General features: G+C 33.3%; 1 protein-coding gene across 3 annotated transcripts in view; it reads left to right on the plus strand.

Annotated features, from left to right (window-relative positions):
* The window catches only part of UCHL5 (ubiquitin C-terminal hydrolase L5), a 41,947-nt gene extending 22,887 nt beyond the window's left edge, over window positions 1–19,060 (plus strand). For 2 of the 3 annotated variants that reach the window (XM_032872895.1, XM_032872898.1), the window contains 8 exons: window positions 2,217–2,342; window positions 2,425–2,486; window positions 2,569–2,699; window positions 4,273–4,336; window positions 9,146–9,248; window positions 10,586–10,699; window positions 13,126–13,224; window positions 18,403–19,060. In XM_032872895.1, coding sequence (XP_032728786.1) covers window positions 2,217–2,342; window positions 2,425–2,486; window positions 2,569–2,699; window positions 4,273–4,336; window positions 9,146–9,248; window positions 10,586–10,699; window positions 13,126–13,224; window positions 18,403–18,447 — 744 coding nt within the window. In that variant the 3' untranslated portion in view covers window positions 18,448–19,060. The remainder of the gene's footprint in view (window positions 1–2,216; window positions 2,343–2,424; window positions 2,487–2,568; window positions 2,700–4,272; window positions 4,337–9,145; window positions 9,249–10,585; window positions 10,700–13,125; window positions 13,225–18,402) is intronic. The other variant, XM_032872896.1, reaches the window with a different exon arrangement.
* The last annotated feature ends 3,136 nt before the right edge of the window (window positions 19,061–22,196 follow it).

The raw sequence follows: 22,196 nt of genomic DNA on the forward strand, positions 1-22,196 counted from the left end.
CACTGTGCATCCCACACACCACAATGTATGGCACACCTACACTGTAGGTGCTTAGTAAATACATGAATGACTGTATGGAGGTACCCTTTTTAAGGTCTTTCTTTTGGCACTTCTATGCTATATATAGTATAACCACTTGGTGGCGCTAGACTCATTTTTAAACCTGGAAAGCTATTTTTATACGCAGGCACGCCATGATTACTATTCTTCATACACAAAATAAGCTATAGCAAACCATAGACAGTGTGTATCATTATTAATGTTGAAGGGGAAGTATTAACCACTGGATTTTTTTCTTTTTTAAAAAAATATTGAAGTTGATTATAAGAAAAATGCATGTTTAACGTATATAACTTGATTACTTTGGAAGGAGCTTTTTTTTTTCCAATTCTTTAAAAAAGTTTTCTAAAGTGATGGATTACAGATTTGAAGTCCTTAGATTATAGGAATGTTTGAGAGTATTCTCTGCCATAGCCTCAGCATCTAACCTGGCACTGGGTACATAGTATGTCCTTAATGTGTGAATTTGAAAGAATGTGTGAATGAGTATAAATTTTAACTTCTTCTAACTTTGCTCCTACCAACCCATTCCCAGATAATTTCATCCCATATAAATTTGGTCCAAGGTAAGGGAACACTGAGTCTTACTAAGTTTTAGTAAACCAAACCTTTATGTAGTCTCCTTTAATTATTGAAATTTCTTATCCAAATTTACTAAAGAATTGTGATTCAGAGAAAAATACATATTAAAAGAAATCACTATTAATTGGATTCTAGATTTCCTGTTACTTTTCTCTAATTTGTCAGTAATAATATAGTTCTGAGTACAAGATATCAGAGAGGATATCAGAAATGTGGTGGTATTGTTGTATTTGCTTGAGAATTGGGCATGAGAGAATGTTTCCTAGTAGAGAAAGCAGTCATCGAGGAATTTTTCAAACATACTGCTGCACATGATCTAAGAACTGGTGGATTTCACAAGACCTCAAAAGCCTCTGGCAATGTAATAAGTAGAGGACTGTAAGAATTAAATACAGAAAATAATTGAAAGTTTTTCTTCTGAAATATGGCAGGATATAAATAGCTTGCTAAATTGTAAACGTGTAAGTGAGTTAGCATTTTGGAAAGACTCTAGAAGGTAGTATTTAATTATAATGTAGTAACAAAATAAACAGCAATAGTACTAAACTGTATTTTTAAAGGTCATTAACCAAATTTAGTTCAACTTTATAATTAACCTTGCTGGTATTTACACTGTTCATCTGAGGTTCTTTCTAGCTCTATAATCTCAACACTGTGTAGGGGTTATAGGAAATATGGAAGAAGCCCTTGACCATAGTAGTTATAATCTCGTTAGAGAGACCACATAAATGTACAGAGTCCGCCTAACATAGTGGCTGACTGCACAAATTCTAGAACTGAGACTATCTGCCTCTTGCTTAGCTTTGTGCCCTTGGGGCAAGTTACTTAACTTCTCTGTGCCTTAGCTTCCACTAATGTAAAATGGGGATAATAATATTACTACGTCTTCATAGATTGTTGAGAGAATTAAAAGAATTAATACACGTGAAGTGCCTAGAAAAGTACCTGGCACATAGTACGTGCTATGTACATGTTTTTTCACTCTTACTAAAATGTAAGGTCCACATAATTTGCTAAATAAATTGTTAACAACTAGATGACAGCACTGTAAAGACTGTATAGGACTGAGCTGAAAAAAATGTGTCGACAAAATGTATCCTCTCTAGGAACTCGAAGGTAGAAACTAATAGCAATTGTTGTTGGATAATTTCTCTAAAAGCCACCTAGGTGAGTTGGAGCTTATGCTGAATATGGAAATATGGGTTAAATTTGGAGAGGCAGAAACGAATTTAGGAAGAAGTGTGAATAGGAGGGAGGACAAGTTATTTTGGCTTAATCAGCTGTGTTTAAGATTAGGAAAGATTTGTCTTGTTACCCTAACTGGTTGGTTTCACTGATGTTATGAGTTTATTTAATTTATTTGGTTTCCTAGAATCCTCAACTCCAGAATTGCAGCAAATTCCTGAAAATACATTAGAATGGAATTAAACATGTTTATTATGTTTATGTTAAGACTATATGAAATACATTTTGAAAACTATTAGCATTATTCATATTTTAGAGGGCATTATCATTAGTTAAAAGCTGCTTTGTAAAAAACAAATTGATAATATTTTTGCTTTTATGTTTTATAGGTAATTAACAATGCTTGTGCTACTCAAGCTATAGTAAGTGTGTTATTGAACTGTACCCATCAAGATGTCCATTTGGGAGAGACATTATCAGAATTTAAAGAATTTTCACAAAGTTTTGATGCAGCTGTGAGTATACTCTTATTATTCCTAAAATGCCCTATTTGTAATAGTTCTCCTTTTAATCGGCTACTTTAACAATTTATTGTAGATGAAAGGTTTGGCACTGAGCAATTCAGATGTGATCCGACAAGTACACAACAGTTTTGCCAGGTAAAGAGACTTTTTACTAAATAAACACTTGTTCTTTTTTGCTTGTTTGTCTCTCACTATTTTTTTTTCTTCTTCACTGAAGACAGCAAATGTTTGAATTTGATGCAAAGACATCAGCAAAAGAAGAAGATGCTTTTCATTTTGTCAGTTATGTTCCTGTAAATGGAAGATTGTATGAATTAGATGGATTAAGAGAAGGACCAATTGATTTAGGTAATCTGGTTCCTGTTCCAAGTATTGCACTTTTGACAAGGAAAAAAATAGGGTATTCTCCTTTGTTTTTGCCGCAACGCTGCTTAGATATTATTTTGTTTATTTTTATTTTTTTTAAGATTTTATTTATTTATTTGACAGAGACACAGCGAGAAAGGGAGCACAAGCAGGGGGAGTGGGAGAGGGAGAAGCAGGCTTCCCTCGGAGCAGGAAGCCCGATGTGGGGCTCGATCCCAAGACTCTGGGATCATGACCTGAGCAGAAGATAAACACTTAACAACTGAGCCACCCCGGCACCCCTCTGCTTAGGTTTTAAGGGGAAGGTGACTGTAAGGTAGTATAATGTCATGAAAGTCTTAAGCTTTTCATTACCTTATAAGGTTAAATAAAATGAGCAGAGAGAGCCCCATGCAGGGCTCAATCCCAGGACCCTGGGATCATGACCTGAGCCAAAGGCAGAGGCTTTAACCCACTGAGCCACCCAGGCGCCCCTGAAGTTTCTAAGTAGTGCAATAATATGCTGTTCTTTGGACCAGAGGGTAGATATGTCCCAATTCCACCCATCTCTAACCTTAAGCAAAAATGATAAATGGTTAGCAAGGTAAAGGGTATAATTGTTAGTTCCGATATTGTACTAAAATCACACACTCACAAAGAATTTTAACTTTTTATTTTTAGCTCATTGAGTTTCCTTTTTTAAAAAATTAGGTTCATTTTAATTTCAACAAAACGTGTTTTTATTAAACCTAATGTTATCTGCTGTTCATAAAACTTTATAGTTCTATTAGATTAAAAAAAGAACCTAGGTTCATTTTGTTTATACTTTTTGACCATGTCCCCTGCATAGAACCAGTAATTCATCATGCAGATTTACATGTTACCTCTATATTTAAAAATATTTATTTTTTTATGTCACAGAAAAATAGAATTTTAAAAAATTCTCTTGAAGTTTTTTGTAGTTTGGTGGTTAAGCTGATCTCTATATTTTCTCTGTTGGCTTCTCTCTGGTCACTTACTCTGTATTTGTTAGAACCATCAAATACAAAGGAAGTAAAAGATAAAGTGGAACAGCCAGTTTTGCTATACATCTGGTGGCTATGCTAAAAATTATGGTGAAAAAGAGGATTAAAACAACTGGGTAGAATTAGTTTTGCATTATGTATAGATTTCAGTTTTTTATTTTATAGTTATGGTAGAGAGTCAGACTGATAAGGACTGAATCCTTAATTGCTACTAATTTGTGTGCTATTTTTCTTAGCCCTCGGTTTTACTACTGTAAAATGGTATTCTTATTTCACAAAGTTGTGGATTTTAATGGGATAACTCCTTAATGAATTACTTTTCCATACATTTGTTGAGCACCTACTAAGTGATACAATAATGTAGTAATGCAAATTATACTCATGCTTTCTTTGCCTTTATCTTTAAATTGAAGCTTAACATTGCTATGCTGAAAGGATTTTTACCATCCTGAATTTTTAAAAATATTTATAAAAAGATATTTTAGACTAACTTTTGAAATAATTTTAATGTTGATTTTATTTGATTTAATTGTTTTCAAATTTATTTCTAGGTGCATGCAATCAAGATGACTGGATCAGCGCAGTGAGGCCAGTGATAGAAAAAAGGATACAAAAGTAAATGCTCAGCTAATCTCACTGGCATAGTATTCTAGTTTTTAAACATTTTCTTTCATCTTGTATTTTATTATTATTTTAGCAGTGCTTGAACATCTACTTTTGATTGGATTAATATGTTCAGGAAATCTATTTCAGAAATATTTAAATTCTACATGGTAATATGTCCTCTTTATAAAGGTTAAACATGCAGATCTCCATTAGATATTTTGTATGGTTGTTTTGTGGAGTTGTTTTTAAGCATCTTTTTAAATTAAATTAAAACCCTTATTTTGAGATAATTATATATTCACATTCAGTTACAGAAATAATACAGAGAGATCCCATGTACTTTTTACCCAGCAGTGGTAACATCTTATCAAACTAGAGTACAGTGTCAACAGCCAGGATGTTGACACTGATGCAGTTAAGGTGCAGAACGATTTCATGAGCACAAGGATTTCTCATGTCACGGTTCTAGAGCCACAACCACTTCCTCTGTTGCCACTCTCCCCTCCCATCTTTAATCCGTAGTTTTATCATTTTTTTCAGTTAAAGAATGTTATATAAATGGAATCATACAATATGTAACTTCTTGGATTGGCTTCTTTCACTCAGCATAATTTTCTGGAGATTTATCCAGGTCATTAAGTACATAAATAGTTCGTTCTTTTCTAATGGTGGGTAGTAGTCTATGCTATGGGTAGGACCTTTTTTTTTTTTTTTTTTTTTTTTTTTTGCTCATTTACCCATTGAAGGACATGCATTTGTGTACACATTTTTGTGTGAACATAAGTATTTATTTCTCTGAGATAAATGCCCAGAAGTGCCATTGCTGAGTTGTAAATGCATGTTTAATTTTCTGTGGAACTGCCAGACTCTTCCAGAGTGTATCATTTTTCATTCCTACCAACAGTGGATGAGTGATCCAGTTTTTCCATATCGTTGCTACCATTTGGTTTTGTCAAAATTTTTTATTTTAGCCATTATAGTAGGTGGTAGTGATATTTCATTATAGTTTTAATCTTCATTTCCCTGATGACTAATGATGAAAATCTTTTCATGCCTTTTGCCTATTTTGTGATTAGATTGTTTTTGACTGTTGAGCCTTGAGTTTCTTTATATAGATAGTACTAGTTCTTCATCAGACATGTTGCCTGCAGATATTATCTCCCAGTGTAGCCTATCCCCTAATTCTCCCAATATAGTCACAGAGCAAAAGCTCTTAATCCCAATGAAGTCTAATTTATCACTCTCTTCTACTATGAATTGTTTTTTGTTGTCAAATCTAAGAATTCTTTGTCTAGCCTGAGATCCTGAAGATTTTGTCTTTTTCCTAAATAATTTATGTTTTAACATTTTACATTTAAGTCTGTGATCCATTTTGAATTGATTTTTGTACATGTTGTGAAGTTAGTCAAAGTTCATTTTGTTGCCTATGCATGTCCATTTACTCTAGCACCATTTGTTGTTATCCTTCCTCTAGCAATTTGGTAGAATTATAGTAACAGTTGGGTGTATTTATGTGTCTGTTTCTGGGTTCACTACTCTGTTCTGTTGACCTGTTTGCTCTCTGACAGTCCTACACAGTCTTGATTACTATAGCTGTATTGTAAGTTTTGAAATCAGATAAACTGATACCTACAACTTTATTCTTTTTCTTCAAAATTGTTTTAGCTGTTATAGTTCCTCTGTCTTCCCAGATAAATTTTAGTATAATCTTGTGCATATCTACAAAACTTCTTGCTGGGATTTTGATAGGAATTGTGTCAAACATTTATATCCATTTGGTGAGAATTGGCATCTTTACTATGATGAGTCTTCCTGTCCATGAACATGGTATTGTCTCTCTATTTACTTTGATCTTCTCTAATTTCTTTCATCAGCATTTTGTACTTTTTAGCATACAGGTCCGGTACATGTTTTGTCAGATAATAAAGTACCCAAGTACTTGAGTCTTTTGAGTGATTACAAATGATACTTTATTTTTATATTTGATTTCTTTGATTATTGTTAGTGTGTAGAAACACAGTTGATTATTTTCTTTCTTGCATACTTTGACGTTATTGAACTCATGCACCAGCTTTAGAAGTTCTTTGTGAGTTCCTTGGCATTTTCTTCATAATCATGTCATTGGCAAATTGGGATAGTTTTGGATTTGTCTCATTTCAGTTTTAATCAGTTTTTACTTTATGTATTTTGTAGGTCTGTTGTTTGGTGTGTAAACTAAACATTTATCATTATTTCTTCTTAGTGGATTGATCTTTTTATCATTATGTAATATCCCACTCTAGTAAATTTTGTTTTGAAATTTGCTTTATTTCATAGTGATATACGCAGCCCTGTTTTCTTTTGATTAGTGTTTTCATTCAAGTTGAGATTTTCATCATTTTTAATATGACAAATGATTACAGATTGAGACCTAGACATTTGTGGTTTTGTATAAAAAGACTCTGGATTTTTTTTTTTTTAAGATGTTTTATCTATTTGTCAGAGAGAGAGAGAGAGAGAAAGAGAGCACAGGCAGGCAGAGTGGCAGGCAGAGGCAGAGGGAGAAGCAGGCTTCCCCCCAAGCAAGGAGCCCAATGTGGGACTCGATCCCACATGACCCAAGCCGAAGGCAGCCACTTAACCCACTGAGTCACCCAGGTGTCCCAAGACTCTGGATTTTTTTTTTTTTTAAGATTTTTATTTATTTATTTATTTGACAGAGAGAGATCACAAGTAGGCCGAGAGGAAGGCAGAAAGAGAAGGGAAGCAGGCTCCCTGCCGAGCAGAGAGCCCGATGTGGGGCTCGATCCCAGGACCCTGGGATCATGACCTGAGCCAAGGGCAGAGGCTTAATCCACTGAGCCACCCAGGCGTCCCGACTCTGGATTTTTTAAATGAAATTTCTGTTAAGCTGGTTTATATGGGCACTGCTCTGGCAGAGTAAATCAGGATGTTACCTCATTACTGCCAGGTGGGAGTAAATGTTCAGTTTTCCACTCTGCTTCCACTGATACCTGAGATGGGAAGAGGTTCCTTGTTATTACTGGGCTGGGGGGAGTTGTGGCCCCCAAAAGAGTGTCCACTTGATACTACCCTTGCTGGAAGGAGTAGGAATGCCTTGTTACTGCTTACTACATGGCTTCACTGTCACTGGAGTGGGGGAGGCTTCTTTACCATTGTATGGTAGTGACTTCCTACTTGGCTTCCCTTTTAGTTTCTTCTAGATACTGCAAATAGGTGCAAATAGGTGTCATTACTGCCCACAGGGATGAAAATCCTATATCCTTACTCAGTCTTTACTGGTAGGTAGAGTTGGGGTACAGTTTTTTTTGGGTTGTGTTTAGCTATGGTAGAGTGGTTATTATCTAAAAGTTTTCTGTCTCGTGAGTTGATCCTTTCCTGTTTGGATAGAAGGAACAGACTTTTGTTGGTCCTTTTTTGGTCTGTGCCTGTTAGTATTTCTTAGCTGCTGGCTTCTTTAACTCCAAGTCTAGGCTATATGAAGGCATATAAGATAACTCACAGAGTTCACTACTGTGTTATTTTTGGGTCCTGGTTCCCTAGCTTGTCTGCCTTCTCTCCACCTTTCAGAATGTTCATTTATGCTTTCATTTTCTTTTTAAAAATATATATTATGTCTAGTGTTTTTATTTTGATATTTTCTTAGAGAAATGAGGAAATGGAAGTTCCACAGCAGAGTTTTATTTTTTTAAATTTAAATTCAGTTAATTAACATATAATATATTGTTTCAGGGGTACAGGTCTATAATTCATCCGTCATATGTAATATCTAGTGCTCATTACAATACATACCCACCCCATTGTCCATCACCCAACCACCCCATCCCTCCCAACCCATTCCCCTCCAGCAACCCTCAGTTTGTTCCCTGAGATTAAGTCTCTCATGGTTTATCTCCCTCTCTGGTTTCGTCTTTGATTTTTTCCTCTCTTCCTCTATGATCCTCTGTCGTCTTGTTTCTTAAATTCCACATATCAGTGAGATCATATGATAATTGTCCACAGCAGAGTTTTAAAAACATTTTTACATGGTTTAAAGCACTGCAGTTATAGTGCTCCATATTCTTTCAGTGAATAGAACTATGTGTGTGAAATTGTTGTAAGTATATGATGCAAAAACGGGCTTAGATTTTCTATATGTTTTCATCTTGATTAAGCACCACTTATACATCTTACCAGTAATTCTAATGTCAATCCTTACCATCAATAAACTTATACTGTGAGATGTCTCATTGTGATACTCTGGTATCAGAGTAGTGAAGATAAAATAGTGTTCAGAAATTTTGCAACAGGATATAACCACATTATATTAGTAAAATATTATACAAATATTTTATAGTTTATAATTAAATGTAAAGTATAAGTGAAATATAAAAATATATGAACTAAAAATGGCAGCTACATCATGACTTGGAAAAAAGTATGTAGTTAGGAATATAGTTAATTACCATCAAAATGCCATAGTAATTAATCCAACAACTGTGAGGTCTTAGTTTAGTTATTTTTTTTTATGAGATCGGAAGTAAATGATGGTTGCTATATCTCTTATAAAAGTAGGAAAACAAAATATTTTTTATTTCAAATGTTCAGTGATAGAATTTTTAGAACATTTAAAAATATTTGTGATTAAATTTAGCTAGTTTTTTTCCTGCAGTTATAGCCTTTCATATATGAAAGCTTTTTTTAAATGTCAATTTTCACTGTAGCCAATTGATAGAATTTGTGTTTATCCTAAAGAACCATGGCGTAGTCACAATAGATGATCTTAATTGTAATAGTGTTACAGTTCTTTATTACATTATAAACTTTAACTTTTTTTAGGTACAGTGAAGGCGAAATTCGATTTAACTTAATGGCCATTGTGTCTGACAGAAAAATGATATACGAACAGAAGATAGCAGAGTTACAAAGACAACTTGCTGAGGTTTGTGACCACATTTTTAAGTGCAAAGTTCTAGTTCATTGTCTCAGGAAAGGTATTCTCTCTCTCTTTGTTCTTTCTCTTTCTTTATCCGATCTCTTTGTTTTTTTCTTTCTCTGTTCTTTCTTTTTCTCTTTCTTTCTTTCTCTTTCTCTCTCTTCCTCCCTTCCTTCCTTCTTGATTTAATCAGGCGTCCTGAGTGGTGATGAAGAGAACACACTCTGGAGTCAGGCTGCCTAGATTTAGCTCCTGGCTTTGCCACTTAGTGGATGTATGAATTGGAATATACTTCTTTGTGCTTCCGTTTCCTTCTCCCTTCCTCCCTCCTTCCCTCCCTCTCTCTCTTTCTTTCTTTTTGGAGAGAGAGAGAGAGCACATGCACCTGAGTGGTAGGGGACCAGGGAGAGGGAGAGAGAATCTTAAGTTCCGTGCCCTGCATGGAGCCCATGAAGGGCTTCATCTCATGACCCGGAGATCACGACCTGAGCCTAAATCAAGAGTCAGTGGTTTAACTGACTGAACCACCCAGGAGCCCCTGTGCTTCAATTTCTTAAAGTAAAATGAAGTGAATTGTATTTACCTTAGAAGGCTGTTGTGAGGATTAACTGAGATAATATATGTAAGCAACTTAGACTGACAAACATTACATGCTAAGTAAGTGTTAGCAATTAACTATTTAATTTCATTATGAAATTGAGCAAGTTAGTATATATTTCTCAGAGAATTAATTGGGTACATTTAGATTTACATGTAATCTTTACTAGTCTATGTAATTGTTTTTTTGTTGTAATTACAATTGGAGAAGATAATTGGTAATAATATCTTCTTTACATTCCTTAGGTGACATTTTCTTAATAGCATATTCAAGCATTTTGTGGCTGAATAAAAGATTATAGCACTATAGTATATTGCAGTATAGATTTTTTTTTAGGTAAAAATTCATGTGTTATTGTAGAACATAGAAATATGGAAAGTACTTCTTAGGGCTTTTATCCTTTAACATTGCAATTAGATTGGTATTCTGTCACCAGTATTAAGAGTAAAATTTGAGGGGCGCCTGGGTGGCTAGGTTGGGCATCTGCCTTTAGCTCGGGTTGTGATTCTGGGGTCCCGGGATTGAGTCCTACGTGGAGCTCCTTGCTCAGTGGGGAGTCTGCTTCTCTGCTAACATGTCTCCTCTCATTCTCTCTCTCTCTCTCTCAAATAAATAAAATCTTTATAGAGAAGGAAGGAAAAAAAAGTAAAATTTGAAAATAATTGTACTGTGTTATCATTTTAAAATAGTTTGGATTCAAGCCTCAATCATTAGGGTATGCTGTTTTTTTTTTCTTTACCCTAAGGAGGAACCCATGGATACAGACCAGGGTAGTAATATGTTAAGTGCTATTCAGTCAGAGGTTGCCAAAAACCAGATGCTTATTGAAGAAGAAGTACAGAAACTAAAAAGATATAAGGTATGTTTTCTATTTTATTTGTTCCTTTGTTTTAATATAGAGTAGTAAATTTTGACATGAAGATATGTTGAATACGTGATTGTTTTACCCATCATTTACTAGTTTTCAGAATAATGACTTGGTTCCTCGGCACCCCACAAAGATAACTAGTGAGGTTTCTTTTGATTTTTTTTTTTTTGAAGTATCATTATGAACAAATTTTTAACCTATTTGATGTTTTAGTTCACTGCAATAAATGATCAAATTGTCTTATCTTTGGCTATTAGGATCCACTTCAAGTCCTAAGTCCTTTTGATATGATTCTCTTCATCTTTGATAGCTTCCTTGATTTCCAGTATGACAAGATGTTTCAGACTCCTCTTGTACATTTCCTACTTCAGACTTGGATTAGCCATTTTTTTTAAGAAGCCTTGGGTTCTTTTGGTGGGAAATATTATTTAGAAACCACTATTTGGGTGCTCAGTGATCCTGATTAGTCATTATGTCTAGGCCTTTTCAAAGCTAAGGAATGCATTTTTGTTTGCCTCTTATTTTAGTTTTGAAGAGAAAACAGAATGTGAATTTGTACAATGTGAATTTACTCTTCAAATTTAGAAATAAAGGGCTTAGGGCACCTTACTGGCTCAGTTGTCAGAGCATGAGAGTCTTGATCTCAGAGCATGAATTCAAGCTCCATCCCATGTTGGATGTGGAACCTACTTTAAAAAGAAAGAAAAAATGAATTAAAGGGCTTTCTACTTGAAATTAACCATTTGCATTTCTTCTTTCAAGCCGAAAGTCTTGATTCCTAACAATATTAACATAATGACTTGTTTTCTTTATGATATATATATATATATAGAAAACCTATGGATATATATAGAAAGGTTCAGAGTAGCAATACTAGTGTTAATAACAACACAGTTTTTTCTGAAGTTTATTTTTTTCCTTAGGGTATACCCCATTTTGGTTATACAGTCAAATTACTATTTTTAAATTCACTTGAAAAAGTTTTCCTCTTGATGTGGTTCTGTCACCAATTATTTTCTTGGTGTGGTTATATCACCAATGCACAGTTGGATTCATTTGTTTTATTTTCCTTTCCATTTATTTAGGGTTTTTAAAATCTTTTAATTTAATTTTAATTATGGCAAACATTTGTATAATTCAGAGTCAAATATAAAGCAAGTCTGTCTTTAAGAATGTCATTCTCTTTCACTTGCAATTTGGTAAGCTTTTTTCAGAGAGAGCGAAGAGTAAAAGGAGCTTTGAATTTTGCATAAGTTTGGAAATGGTAGTTATGTCATTTCTCATGTGTATCAAAATCATTGTTATTCATTTGAAGCTCAGTTGAAGGCAAGAATTGTCCTTTTTTCTTTTTTATTGCTCACCAAAGCGTTAGCATGGTGTTTCGCATCATACTTGCCAGCCAATAAATGACTGTTAAATTAAATAAATGAGCCTTGGACTGTAGGATTTCTTTAGTTGAAAGTAGTAGGGGTTGGTTCCAGAGAATTCCAAGTTCATGGAGATAGGAAAGTAAGGGATGAAAGTTTAGATATTTATCTTCCATTTTATGTGGTATACAAAAATAAGTACCCAACACTTACATATTCTTAATGCAGGGTTATTCCATCACTAAGTTTTGATATTAGCCTAAGATAAAATACAGATTAAGTTTTCAGAATCTTTACCTGCTACATTGCTTGAAAATGTCTGTTCAGAAAGGTAAAATGATTCTCTTACTGCTATAATATGAACGTGTTAAGATTTTACTTAATTCATTAATTAATTGAAGGAACCTGTAAGATATCACAACTAGTTAAAATAAGAAGTTAAAGCAGCTCAAATTTATATGAAGTAAAGGAATGTTGAATTTACTAAAAATGTAAACTGTCTTTTTTTCCTATGAGATAAGAAAGTAAATTGAACCTCTGCCAGACAGATTATTTTATAGCTGAAGGGGCAGTAACAAACTAGAATCACAGAACTTGGGAGGGGTGCTCTAGACAATGCATGGTTTTCACTTGAAGTACAGATCTGTCCCTACAGTCTCTCTTCTTGATTAAAAGTAATTGAAAGAAAGATTATTCTTGATCACAAAATAAAGCTGGTTTCTTTAGGTATGGCCTGATTATTCGTATAGTTGTAGTAGTAAGAGTGTTAATTTATCATGTGGGCTTCTTAAATTTACTTTCCTCTTAAGTTTTCATAAATAATTTTAGATTTTTAAAAGTGTTATTTGTTAGGCCAAGAGTAGGAAGCCACACCCAAAAAAGTCACATGTTTTGTTGTATTAGTCTTTTTTCTCATGGAGATGAAATCTCATTATTTATAATATTTTTTCTTGTGAGAATGAAAGATTTACTCCCATTTCTGTTTTGAGTTGGATGCAAAGATCAAAATGTCAGAAACTTAATGTGGTTTGATATTTGTTTTATTTTCAGATTGAAAATATCAGAAGGAAGCATAATTACCTGCCTTTCATTATGGAATTATTAAAGACTTTAGCAGAACACCAACAGTTAATACCACTAGTAGAAAAGGTATGTATTTTACTGATGAATACTTAAATTACATTTAGATTCCCCCAAAACAAGATAAACATCTTGACTTGAGTAGAGGTAAAATTTGTTGAAGCATTCCCATTTTAATTTTTTTTGCTTTTAGCTATTATTTTATATTCTAGATGAGAATTAGTTCAACCTGATACTGTAAAGTAAAAATAAGGAATTGTCCCACTGCTTTAGCTGTCCTGAATCCTTAGTGTTAAGAACTTAGGTTGTACCTAATATTAGAATAAAATTTTAAAATTTTCCTGTCTGTAAGCTGAAAGCAAAAAAATATTTTTTAAAGATTTTATTTATTTATTAGAGAGTAGTGGGGAGGGGCAGAGGGAGAGGGAGAGAGAATCTCAGGCGGACTCTACCCTGAGTGTAGAGCTTGATGCATGGGGCTTGATCTCATGACCCTGAGATTGTGAGCTGAGCCAAAACTAAGAGTCAGACACTTAATTGACTGAGCCACCCAGGTGCCCCTAAGTTAGTTGAAAGCAAATTTTTAATGTTAAAGATTGAAACAGTAGATTTCTTGTCATTTATATTAGGAAAAATTTGGATTATCATGTAATTTAAAACTAGAGTGGACACTGAAGGGGGAAAAATAACTATAGCTTAGACTAAGAAATGTTTTTATAAAAATACGTTCCTAAGCTAGTATTCCTTCCCCCGAAAGAAAGCTCACATACATTTGTGAAAAATGCTGATTTCTAAGATTTTTTTCTTTCAATATAAGGCACTTAAATAAAATAATTGCATAGTTGCAATGCAGTTAAATTGTTTTTAAGTTTATACTGTAAGTCAGTGTTTCTGAAAGTGACCATTGCTGGATACTCTTTAAAATACGTGTTACCTGGCCCCTCCTCAGCTCTTCTCATATAGGGGAAGGAATCTTTAATAAGTTACCCCAAGTGACTCTAATGCAGCTGGTTTGTGTACTACATTTTGAGAAACACTTTGAAAAGACAGTACTAGGCAAATAAAATTTTGGACCATTAACTTAAGAGCAGAGTACATGGTTGGTATGTTTCTCATTAATTTTAAACTTTCTGAAGCAAAGATACATTTCAACCCAGCTTTTTTTATATCATCATAAACAAAAGGAAATGAGACAGTGTTTTTGTGTATACCTTATTACCTGGATCCTGAAACATGTGTGCTTCTGCTTTTGCACTTAGTGTACAAATTATTGCAGAAAACTGCTAAGTCTACTGTTTTCCATACGGATTTTCTGTTCATGTATCCCAGGGTGTTAAAGTATAAAATTCTAAGATGGGAAACTGCTTTAAAAGTTTTAAATTAACAATTAGGCTTCTGTGATTTTCAAGTTCCTAAATACTGTGTTCTTTGTATGAAACAGTATGAAATATTTCTTTATTAAAAATATTAAAATAATAATATACCATTGTGTTAAATCATATGATCTGTTGCATCAGATTCTAACTATAGATAAATATTACTAAAGGCCAGACAAATGTTATTAGAGAAATTTAAAATGTGTATTTTGCTTTAAAATTGGCCTGTGGATAAACTTTTTGATGCAAATTAGGAAAACAACCATTTTTGTTTTTTAATGACTATATTCCCAGATTTTTTTTTGAAGTCATAGTTGGGAGAATAAGCATTGGAACCATAATTTCTTGCTTCACATTTTGGACACAGGGTGGCAGTGTATGAATGCCTTGTGTTAGTGGGACACCAGCTCAGTGTGTTCTTGGGTTTGCATCTTTTTTTGAAGGGATAGTTACTCATCTACGTTTTGCCTATTTCTTCAGACTATTCTTTGATTAATAATATTGGATAAGCAATATTGAAGTTATGTTTATTCCTTGTGTATATGCAATATCTGTTATCCCCTAAGGAATTCCTTTAAAGGAATCAGTCTGTTATACCCTAAGGAATGTCCCCTAAGGAATGTAAAGAAATTCAGATGGATTATTTGATTAAAATTTTTGAAATTTTAAAGATCTTCATCAAACATTTATCTAGCTTTAACTATATTCCAGGACTTCTTAAAGTCTATAGATGTACATATAATTAAGACACATTCTTCTCTCTTAAGCAGTTCATGATATAGTTAGGGAAAGGAATAAATAATTATAGTATTGTGCTGAATACGATTGTTCTGGTAAGTGCCATAATCAATTCATGCTGAAGATCCTGGGGGAGCACAGAGTAGCTCTTAAATATATGCCACTTGAAGTTTCACAGCTGCAAAATTTTAAATCCGTGGTGAGAATCAATATTTTCGACCAATAAATCAGCTTCCTTAACCACAAATGTATTCATCTCATTTTGAAAAAAAAAAAATCATTGTATCATACTGAATATCACTTTCTGCAGATAAACACAAATGTTACAAATAAAAAAAATAATGATGAGATTTTGTAATTATATATAATACAAAAGCTTTAACAGTGATAATTGCTTAATAGTACTACTTCTAAGAAAAATAACATGTAGAATACAGAAATGGATAAGTTGAAATTACTCAGAATTAGTAAGTTTAACTGTTCCTCCCCCACCCCTCAGCCCCCTATGCCAAGGGAAAATAATAAAAGAATAAAGCATAAAAGAGGGAGAGGGAATCAAAGAGAAAAGATGTGGCTACTCTTGGCAGTGAGGTAAATGCCAAACCTGTCCAAGATCAGATCCTTGAGTAACTGAGATAGTTGCTTAGAGCCTGTGATTGCATAAAAATATTTACGTTTGAAAATCTTTTTATTTTATAGAATAATAAAGAAAAGATCAAGACTTTGATTCTCCTGAAGCCATATGGCTATAATGAATTAGGTTAAGATCTAGCCTTATAAGTATTTTTGTTACGTGAGGCTTCTAATCTGAGGCGTTGATTATGCATTACGTAAGAACTGCTCGGGAAATAACCTAAAAATACATAGTTATAAAACTTCTTGTGCCATATACCAAATCTATTTCTTAAAATATAAAATCAGCTAGATGAAAATTTCATTTGTGAAATTTCTACTGAGTTCAGGTATACTTATAATTCTTTTAATATTTTTATCTTAACCTAGTAATTCTGGATCATTGTCTATTCCAGGTTTTTAACAATCACCCATAACCTACCATAATGTAAAATCATAGATTCCGTTGCCCTGGGGGATTCAAAGCACCTTCACAATGTTGAATTTTGTCCCCATTTTACTAAGACATTACAATTCAATTGGTAATAATCTTTTTAGAACTTACTTCTTCTATTCCTTAATGGAAATAAGATAGAAGAACAGTTGGTATTCCCAGTGATATCTACATTGATATCTATGGTTACAGAATTATCCACTTGGGTCAGTGTATTTTGATATTTCATTGGCATACTGTATAGAACATAACAATGTACCTTTTTTCCATACTATTTAGAAATGTAATATTGTTTTTTATTTTTAACAAAGTCTGAACTTTCGGTTTAGTATATAGGCTTTGGGTTTTAAATTGCAGATGTGTTATTAGCTGGTGCTTTTAGGCAAGTTATTATAGTTTCTATTTCTTCATCTATAAATTAGGAATCATACCTACTTCACATTCTTGAGGACTAAATGAGATCATATCTATAAAGTACATAAATAAGTCCTCAATAAATGGTAATAATTATTTTTAACTTATTTCACTTATTTTTATCTGAATTATATAGTTTAATAAATGTATGCACACTCTGCATTATATGTCTGCTCATTTAATTATGTTACAAAGTTTACGTTATAAACCAGTAAGTTTATTTTTGTTAATCCCACTAAACAATCTGTATGTTCAGAGTATATTCAGAGATCAATATGGGAAAAATACATATTTTTATTTCAAATTATATCTGAAATTAAATTTTATTTTTATTATTTAGAAACAGAGCTTCTTTGTTAAAAATTGTATACATATCAGGGCACCTGGGTGGCTCAGTGGGTTAAGCCTCTGCCTTCAGCTCAGGTCGTGATCTCAGGGTTCGGGGATCGAGCCCCATATCGGGCTCTCGGCTCAGCAGGGAGCCTGCTTCCCCCTCTCTTTCTGTCTGCCTCTCTGCCTACTTGTGATCTCTCTCTCTGTCAAATAAATAAATAAAATCTTTTAAAAAAATAAAAATTGTATACATACCAAATTATAAATTATGCTTGTTAACTAAAAATGTTTATGTAAGCAGTTTTATATAGTACATATATTTCCTTTTAATATATTCTTAGGAATAACACTATTTTATTGTATAGCTGTATGATAATTATACTACCTAATACATTATAAAAATATTATAGTTCTAATTACCCTATTTTTTCCGTCTGAGGAAGTTTTTTTTCTTAGTTGCATAATAGCAAAACTCTATTCCTTTCTGATTCAAGTGGCATAGTGGAAAGAACATTATATTGTAGTTCTCTAAAATCTTATTTCTCAGAGTGTCATCTGAAGACCAGCAGAATTGGTATCCCCTAAAAATTTGTTCGAAATTTAGAATCTCAGGCATTTTATTGAACAGCATTATAACAGGGTACCCAGGTCATTGGTATGTACATTGAAAAGCACCACTATAGAACAGGTGTCTTTTGACCTCTTGCGGTTTTATTTTATACTAGCGGTGTGACTTTTTTCAAGTGTGATATCTATAAGCTCTGTCTTCATCTGCTGAAAAATAAAATAGAGTTACTGGGTTCAAGCTATATAATTGTTATGAGGATCAAATGAAATAAGTATGAGAGCATTTTTCTTAGGTTCTATAAGTAAATTTTATTAATAATACAGATATGTGATCCTTTAGTGATATTCTATTAAACCCAACTATGCAGAAACTAGTATTTTTCTTATACTCAGTTTGAATGAGAAATGGGCACATAGGTAAATATAATGTTTTAAAGCATTTATGAATAGGTATGACTTTGTGGAATGAGTAATTATGTAAATTGAAATTATTACAATTATAATACATTTCAGTTGCAGATAAGAAAGAACTGTAAACCAAACATGATCCTTTGTTACTGAGGGACAGAGCATAACTATAATTTGTCCAGCAATAGTATGTTGCAAGTCTTGAGATATAAAAACTAATGCTCTAGAAATCTTAAAAACAATGAATTTCAAGTCTTTCAGCTTAAGTATGCCCATGTACACACATTTTAACATGACTTAAAATGGACTTTTAAGATTTTATAGAATACTATCTTTAACTTCTAGGCAAAAGAAAAACAGAATGCAAAGAAAGCGCAGGAAACCAAATGAAGACGACGCTTTGGGATGCATACATATTTCTGCTTCTGCACTTATTTTCATGGAAACCATTAAGTATAAAGAACTTTGAGCAACATTCTAATTGACTCAATGCACGTTTGGCAATAGTACCAGTCTGTCTTGTCTTTAATGCATGGATTCTTTCCCAGCCTGCATCATGTGCATGTAGTGCATATTAAATAAAAGTGATAATAAGAGTGCTTGCCCAAATTCCATTATTTGACATTGGATCCAAGAACTTCTCTTATAAATAAGAGAAGTTCTCTGGATATATACTATCATGATGAACATAGAAATGGCATAAATGATATTCTCTACCTGTAATTGTTATAATCAATCTCTCGATCTTTTAGCTCACTTACATGTTTAAAATTTATGAATGTCAGATCTTGCTTAAATTAGATCTCTTGTTTCTCACCATTAATGAAAAAAATCAGTATTTGTCTATTATATCTAAACATTTTGAGGATTTTAAAACTGAATTTTATCTTGAGAAAGTATGGTTTTAATGCAGATCATTTGAAAAAGACAAAAGTATAGTTTCTAGTGATTTTCATTGCTGCCAGAAGAAAAATTAATAAACATTCAATTTATTTTAGCAGAATTTTTAAGTGTTTGGGGTTATTTATTTATGTATTATTAGAATAATTTTAGGAAGGTATGAGTATTATGCTTCAAAGTAGAATTTCAGGTTAAGAATAAATGATAAATCTTAAAAGATTTTTGGTGTTACTCTCAGTCTGGTGGCATTTTCTGGCTGCTAAGCTGTATATAAAAAAAAATCAGAGGTTTGACAGTTTAGGCTATCTGCTTTTTAAAAAAAATAGGATGTGGTGGTAGAGGATCCTTCTCTGCCAATTTGAATGAAATTGGTACAGCCCAATAGTTTCAAGAACCATGTACAGTCTGTTCACAGTGGATTTTTAAAAATTACTTTTGGGATTTGCTTTTTTTAATTTTATGGAATAATTGTACTCTTGCTCCTAATCTTTTTGCAGTTAAACTTTAAAGGGGATTTTATGGAACTTCTCTTTAGAAAGGAAACTATCTACTTTTTTTTTTTTTTTTAACTAGATACATTTCTGAAATTGATGTGTGACTTTTTAACAGTTTATTATGGAAAAGTTTAAACATGAAGGGGGACTGTGTATTCATCTTCTGGCTTCAAACACATGAATTTTTTTTAAGGATTATTTTAAAACTTACTACACTGTAGTATTACTAAGTAACTAATGTGAAAAAATCTGGTGGGAATTGAGTAGAAAAATTAATAAAATATTTTTCACATAATTTCAGTTGAAAATAATAAAGAAGAATTTGTAGTTTTTCATTTGTTTGTGGGTAAATATATTTTGCTCTGGATACAATAGTAATTATGGAGTGTTTTCAAACCCATGATACAATTTTAAAAACTGATTTCTTAAGGATTATTTTAGGCTCCTCTTGATCCCATGCAATTATTTCAACTTAATTTATATATTCTGTTTTTGTTTTTGTTTAAAGATTTTTTAGTTTGGAGTGATCTCTACACCCAGCGTGGGGGCTTGAACCACAATCCTGAGATCAAAAGTTGCATGCTCTACTGAATGAGCCAGCCAGGTACCCTTATATACCCTATTTTATAGAGGCTTAAATTTTGTAAAGCAATACAAGGAATATTGTAGTCAATAGTATCCAGTCATCAAGACAATATGATACTAGCATAAGGATCAACAACAAATTCAATCAGTGGAATCAGAAGAGAGCCTATAAACAAATCCACCTTTTTATGGTTACCTGATTTTTGACAAAGGTTGCAAAGCAATCCAACAGAGAAGGAAAATGAGGCCAGAACAGCTAACCCTCCATGTGGAAAAAAAATGAACCAAGTCCCCCTTCCTCACAAAAAAGAATGTGAGGTGGATCATTGACCTTCATTTAATAGCTAAAGTACAAAGGTTTTTAGAGGAAAACGTAGGTGAAGATCTTTGTGACTTGAGTGTAACCAAAGGTTTCTTAGGTCACAGAAAGCAATAACCATAAAAGATCCAAAATTTCTTTATAAAAATTAAAAACTTGTCATTGAAAGATGCTTTTAACAAGAGTAACCAGTATCAAATGACATTAAAAAATAGCTTTATAAAACTGTTAATAGGTGTAAGGATATTTTCTTACTAATCTAATTCTAATAAAATTCTTTGATAGGAATTTCCATAGCTTAAGAACAGTTTCTTTTATCTGCTTCTTCTTCGATAAATGTAAATGCATTGTGATCCTTCATGATAATGTCTGCCAGTGAATAAAGAAATACAATTTGTCTTTGTCTGGGTCTTAAGTCATGAAGCTGGTGGGTAGAGAAAATGGATGAATGAAGAGCAATCCAGAAATGTATAAATGTCAGTTATGTGGGAAGTTTTTTCTTTTTTAAAAAGGTGTATTGACAGGAGTATTTAAAAGAAAGTCTCCTTTGTTCTTTTCACTTTTGCCCTTTATTTTCTGAAATCTCATTTAACGCTTGGATAGGTGAAGGCACTTCCATTCTGTTTTGTGTCTTTTAAAATAACGAGCCAATTTTTCTTTTTTTAAAGATTTTATTTATTTATTTGACAGAAAGATCACAAGTAGGCAGAGAGGCAGGCAGAGAGAGAGAGGAGGAAGCAGGCTCCCCACTGATCAGAGAGCCCGACATGAGGCTCGATCCCAGGACCCTGAGATCATGACCTGAGCCGAAGGCAGAGGCTTTAACCCACTGAGCCACCCAGGCGCCCCAATAACGAGCCAATTTTAAGCAATATACTTTTGCTATCATAAACACAAAAAGCTTGCCAACAGCTGCTGCACTGGCTAGTCTCACCTCATATGTTTAGTTCCCAAGATAACTGCCCTTTTTCTAACAGAGAGCAGTCAGCTTGACTGTGCCACTAGAATAGACAAATATTTGTTCTTAGATCGTGAACCATGGGGACTTGCTCCCCTATTTAGACCATGATACATACTGTGTGTGTATGATGGTGTTACATGCAGATTAATAACTTCTGTTAATCTAGTTGCCTAAAACATTTCAAGATACATTCAGAAACCACTCCTTTCCCCTTCCCCGTAGGAGGATTTTGTGTCTTTTGGGGGAAAAAAAGGCTTTTAAGGTTTTTCCTTTAAAAAAATTTAAAGAAAGATAAGCAAAAATAAAATTTAAATTACCCATCGTTCTACCATCAGGGATGACTGCATTGACATTTTAGTGTATTTAGTGATTCTTTTTTTCCCTGTATGGGTGCATTTTTGTGTTTGCATGCCTGCATATTCCAAAATAGCTTTATGTAGTATACATTATTTTTAAAACAGATGATATGCAATTTATCATTTTTGTATCATTGACAACTTACTTGCAAGAAACAAACTACTCCAGCTATTTAAAGAGGAATGGGGTTATAAGATCATTTTGAAACTTAGTTTGTTAGAGGGTTATTGGAAGATATGGAAGAGTAGGCTCAAGTTTGGGTTTCCAGGAATGACTCCCAGCAAAACTTAGTTACTGGCAAACTAGCAGAACTGCTACATCTGCAGCAGTCAAGGGGTTCCCCACTGGACTCCCTGTTGTTAGGACTGCTGCAGGTGCCGCAGTCTGGGAATGAATGTGCTGCAACTTCGTGTTGTCACGTGGTGACTATACACTAGAACTGGAAAGAAATTCAGCCTCTCCACAGTTAAACACTCAGAATAGCGAAAGCCACTCAGAATAAATTCTGCCACTCAGAATAGCT

Source organism: Lontra canadensis, unplaced genomic scaffold (genome assembly GCF_010015895.1).
Source record: "Lontra canadensis isolate GAN:19392208 unplaced genomic scaffold, GSC_riverotter_1.0 scaffold46, whole genome shotgun sequence".
Taxonomy (NCBI): domain Eukaryota; kingdom Metazoa; phylum Chordata; class Mammalia; order Carnivora; family Mustelidae; genus Lontra; species Lontra canadensis.